Genomic DNA, 5205 nt, shown 5'->3' on the forward strand with positions numbered 1-5205 from the left:
GCCGAAGGGCGGACGCGCCGTCCAGACGAGACCTGCGCGGCCGTCACCCGCAGTCCCGCTTTCCCGACGCGGCAGTTTCGTCCACGCAACGGCAGCGACGCGGCGAGGACGCGCTCAGGTGAGTTTCGAAAGGCTCCCCGCGCTTGCGCTTGCGCTTTCCTGTCGGCTGTGCACTTCACCTGTAGCCCATTTGCAGCTAAGACGTGGAAGAGGCTTCCAGCTCCTTTTCGGCCAATCCAGTTTCTCCTGGGCAGCTGGCTGAGCACAAAGCCCAGAATCAGCTCAGGAGCCAAATCAACGCTTTTACATTAAATTCATTATAAAATGCCACTCATTTTTTAAAAGCGACTAAAAGGACACTTTCTGCAGCAAAAAAGGGCTAAGTTCAAGTGTTTGTTGTTTGACCAGGACAGAATAACACGATCGGTGTGTCATGGAATCACAGCCTTTCGATGAGTGAAATGCGTGGGGCCCGGGGAGCACGGCGGCCCCGCCCACCTCTCCTGCCCCGGGCCAGCGAGGAGCGCGTCCCCGCGTCCCCCCTCCGCGCGCTCGCTCTGAAACCAAACCGCAGTTCGCATCTGACAGCTGACGGATCTCTCTGTACTCAGATCATGTGAAGGCACTTCTCCGGACGCAGTGGCCGGCCGCGGGCTAGCCGAGCTCCTCCGCGCACAACGCACTGACTTCCTCCAGGGAGCTGACCACTGCAGAGGGGACGCTGTGGCCGGTCTCTTTGCGCCAAGCTTCTAGGATCTTGGATATTTCCGCTGGATTGCTGGGACTCAAGTCACAAAGCGCGTATACAGCTGCTAGCTGTATACCCCACGGGATATCTGAAAAGAATTTTCACAGCAGTCATTACACAAGACAATGTCTGTTTTTCACAATTTTAATGGTGTCATCTACTAAATACTATTCAAAACCAGAATGCTTTTTGCCAGCAATGAAAATTAAGTATGCAAGGCCGACGGTGAAAAAATGTAAGACCTGTCTACAAGTGGGGGGAAAAAATGGAAAAAGCAGACGCACTCTCTGTGGGTCCCCGGTGCTGGCCTGCGTGCCCGGGACTGCCGGGGCGTCAGCAGCAGGCACAGGGTGGCACACGCCCGCCCCTCACAACCCGCGCCAGCAAAGCATGTGTCAAATAATTATCGCCCCAGTAAGTATCCACGGGAAGTGTTTATAAATGGACTTTGGAAATATAAAACATAATGAAATGAGATCAAATAAAAACCTATCCTTGTATCATAGTTTATGATTATAAATTATAGCATGCACCTGTAGCTTATGTGCTAGGATAGATAATGGTATATTAGAGTTCTGATTTACTGTAAGTTTATTTAAGAGCTATTTAAAAACAAACTGTAATTCACTGAAATAATTTAGTTTAAAACTTTAGGTGTTATTTCACGAGCATTTATTATTAACTATTCATTGCAGATTTTCGCTAGTGGTGCAGTGCCCGAGAGGGCAAACGGCTACTACTGAAACTAAACAACATCGCAAAACCCACATGTGCGAGCGTCGCTGCTGAAAACGTGGAAAGCAGCCACCGCATCTAAGATGTCCCCCGCTCCACAAGGCCATTAGGGGAGCAGAGTAGGCTCCTCCCAAGGACTAAAACGAAAACAAAAATAAAAGTCTAAGGCTAAGAGAAACACGGCGATTTAGAAGCAATTTCAATTAGTCACAAGGTGTGGCCCGGGGCCAGGAGGAGCTGAGCTCTGGGTCAGCTGTCAGCGCATCGGTGACAACCCTCCCCCTGTGGCAGTGCAGCAGAGACAGGCAGAGCGCGGCCTCTGGTGAGGCTCAAAGCCACGTGCAGTACGAGGGCGCGTGACCTGTGAGCAGAAGGCCTACCTTCCTCCCGGGCGTGCTGGATGAACATGCCGATGACGGAGCTGATGTTCTTCACGGCAGACGGAAACCCTTCCTTCAAGCCCAGCTGGCCTAACCGACCTGCGGAAGAATGAACCAAATATAAATGATCTTTGGTTAAACGGTGATTAACTTTTCACTAGAATTTCATTTTTTTTCCTTTCATAAAACACTAAATACACTAAGCTGAACGACCCTGAACTGAGAGGTTCAAATGGGTCCCTGTTAAGTGCGAACAGGCTAAACGGCAAGGCCTCCGGACGCAGTAAAGCAACTCTCTCTCAGGGTGACCAGAATGACCGGTCGTCTCTCCTTTTATTCCCACGTGCAGACGCTCCGCTTCCCAGGAAAGTGACGAGACGTTAGCAAAGGAATTAGAAGAGGGAACGAATGTTCGGCAGGCTGGAAGCGAAGGGGCCGACTCCACGCCTCAGGCTCGCTGCTCTGACGGAACACGGAGCTGTGGAACACGGCTGTCGCATGGGGTGTGGTCCTCAGACCCCATGGCGTCCTCAAGGTCAACACCCCTACAGCACCAGCGGTCTGTGCCTGCTCCCCAGCGCTGGGAGGTGGCTGACGGGAGAGCCATGGCTGGTCACAGACCCTCCGCACCAATCAAGGCGCCACGCCGCGTGGAGGTCACTGTCCGTCACCGGGAGCTTGCACACGAAGCAGCCAATTTCCTTTAAGACTGTCCTTGCTGGAACGGCCAGTTGTTCTTAATAAATCTCGCCCCCGAAGCCCACGGCCTAGGATGAGGTGTGGCGTGCCAGGAGGCAGTCTCCCTGCACACCGAGCGCATGGGTGTCTCCAGGAGAAGCACTTGTGCAGAGGCTTCAGACGCAAGGAGGACTAGCTGCCCTTTCCAGAAACACCCACTTTCCCCTGAAGAATGACTGACAAACTACAGCTATTCGGACTGAAGCAGGAAAGCAGCTCGGAGAGAGAAGCAAATGCGTGGTGGCAACTGTGCTGGGCTGTCTTTAACCATGTGACACAGAGGCCTTTGATCAAAGGGGCCTCACGAGGTCCTTCCTTGTCTACCCTACCTAGTTCATCTATGATGATAGCTCCTTTCCTGGAGCAGGTCCTCCGCCTAATTTCTTTTAGACAGTGAGGGGGAAGGTCAAAGGCTCTTCCTGAGTCTTGTGTTTCCTGACAACCACGAGCTTAAAACAATCAAGATCCCAAAAGGCATATTTAGGGGGGCAAACTCTGTTCTCCCACTCTGTAAACATCTCCCACGTTTGTCTGTGATCCTAGTCCAGCGACCCCCTCTCTATTTTGACAGGACAGTAAAGGGATTGTGGTTCCTCTGAAGCCCCTGCAGGAACTAGCTTCAGGCTAGTTCCATGCAGCCTGAACGCTGTGACTGATGCAATCACTAAATTCCCACTGATCCACGCACACCTGGGTAATTTCTCATCCAGGATGCAACTGTGAGCATCTGGGGAATTCCTAGAGAGCAGAAATTCCAAGTCGCGGATCACTCTTAAACATCCGTGTGCAGGCCCAAATGCTACCTGCACGCCACCGGGCTGGCCTCTAGAGTCTGTCAGGTCACTTCGATGCGTACCCGCGAGCAGAGGCATGGACAGGACGCACGCCTGACACGCGGGGGTCGGCGGCCATGGAGGTGTGCGTCCGGGCAGTACCTGACAGCAACGCGACTCCCTTTCTCTCAGCCCCGAGCGCTTGATGGACCGAGCCCTCGGGGCGGAAGAGGAGGAGGAGGAGGAGGAGGTCCTAAGCCTGAGGGAGAAGGCTGGGTGAGACTTACATTCTCCACGCCTGGACAAAGATGGGGGCAGACTTCCTGAAGGATGGGGAGGAAAATGCCCCAGGAGGAACGCGAGCCCAGGGCAGCTCAGCCATATGACAACCCAGAGAAGAAGGTGGTGCAGGCCCCTGGGGACGCGTGCGGGGGCTGAGGGCCTGCAGGGAAGGTGGCCTGGCCCGGACCGAGAGGGCGAGAGAGAGGGAGGGGGAGTCCGATTTTAATGCAGGTGTGCTGAGGGAAGGGCGGGCTGAGGAGTCCAAAGAAAAGCAGAGAGACTTGGCCAGAAAGTGGACAGAAACTGGCAAGTCATGTTTTCTCCGGGCAATCAGAAAAAATACTATTAACACACTCTTCCTAATTCACACAGGGGTTACTGTATCTTGTGGCGTTTTGCTTGGAGCCTGAGAATTGAAATTTTTCAAAAGCTTCTAAGGCAATTGGGACGACCAGCCGAATCTGCTGAGCAGTCACACAGGGGACTGGAGGAGACGCACATGGGCCGACCCTCTACCAGAGAGAGCAGCCGGCTCTGCAGGGGGCCAGAGTCGGCCACTGGAAACGGCCTTCCGCCCTCGCTTCCTGTCACAACCAATAAACACAAAAGCGACAACCAGTGCGACAGTGACGGCAAAAATCAGATGTTTTTTATAAATGCGACTTTAAAAAGCACCAGATTCTTTTGAAAATTCCATAGATGTCCCATCTAGGTCAACACATGTATTTATAGACTTAACCTCTCTCTTAATTTCTTAAATTCTCAAAAAGGTTCTGCCATTTAAGAAGAATTAGTTCAAAGTATGAACATTCTTTCCTGAATCCCTAAGAGAAGCTACTTGAAACCAGAATTTCCAGTCATACAGATGCCACCTCACTGCTGAAAACGCCATCGCCGGCTCTCCTGTGTCCTTACTGGTTCCTGTTTGGGGTGGAAACTGTTCTTCAGGGCACCCTGAACTGAGAAACTCAGCAAAAAACGTCCCGGGAAAGCACCGCCCCGAGCAGCTCGCTCGCTCCCCTTCCCAGGCCTGCGTCCATCTTCGCACGGACCTCGTCTCCTCCCCACGCTGTCACGTTTGGTAACGTTGACTCCAAGTGTATTTCTGATGATTTACAGTGAAAATTAGATGTCGACCGTAAAACCTATCTGTGGTCTTGAACTGTTTTATAGATTTACTCAGCACAATGTTTCTACGTTTGCACGTAAAGTAGACACAGAGCGGGGATGTGTATTTGCTGACACGGTAACCAAAATCCACATTTTCTACTGTGATTGATTTTTAAGGCTGACTTATATAACTCAAATACTCTCAAACTTTGAGTGGTATTGCCTTGGACTTTTAATTAATTAAACTACAAAGACACTTATGGGTCATGATAACTACTCGCAAGGACCTAAAGGGCCTGGCTGCAGAAAGCGGGTGGACCTTGGGCTGGACCTTGGGCTGGACCCAGGGGCATACAGCACGTGCTGCAGACACGAAGGACAGCGCAGCGGAGCGCTGGTGACCAGCAGACGCCACCACTGACGTCTCTGCGGCGCCTGA

At 52.2% G+C, this 5205-nt stretch overlaps 1 protein-coding gene across 3 annotated transcripts in view; it reads right to left on the bottom strand.

The window, feature by feature from the left end:
* Nucleotides 1-6: 6 nt before the first annotated feature.
* ICE1 (interactor of little elongation complex ELL subunit 1) overlaps nucleotides 7-5205 on the bottom strand; it is a 45529-nt gene continuing 40330 nt past the window's right edge. For all 3 annotated transcript variants that reach the window (XM_015593432.2, XM_025050490.1, XM_025050491.1), the window contains 2 exons: nucleotides 1864-1962; nucleotides 7-836 (listed from right to left, as the gene is read on the bottom strand). In XM_015593432.2, the coding sequence (XP_015448918.1) occupies nucleotides 655-836; nucleotides 1864-1962 (281 nt within the window). In that variant the 3' untranslated portion in view covers nucleotides 7-654. The remainder of the gene's footprint in view (nucleotides 837-1863; nucleotides 1963-5205) is intronic.

This window comes from Pteropus alecto, unplaced genomic scaffold (assembly GCF_000325575.1).
Source record: "Pteropus alecto unplaced genomic scaffold, ASM32557v1 scaffold137, whole genome shotgun sequence".
In the NCBI taxonomy this organism is placed as follows: Eukaryota; Metazoa; Chordata; class Mammalia; order Chiroptera; family Pteropodidae; genus Pteropus; species Pteropus alecto.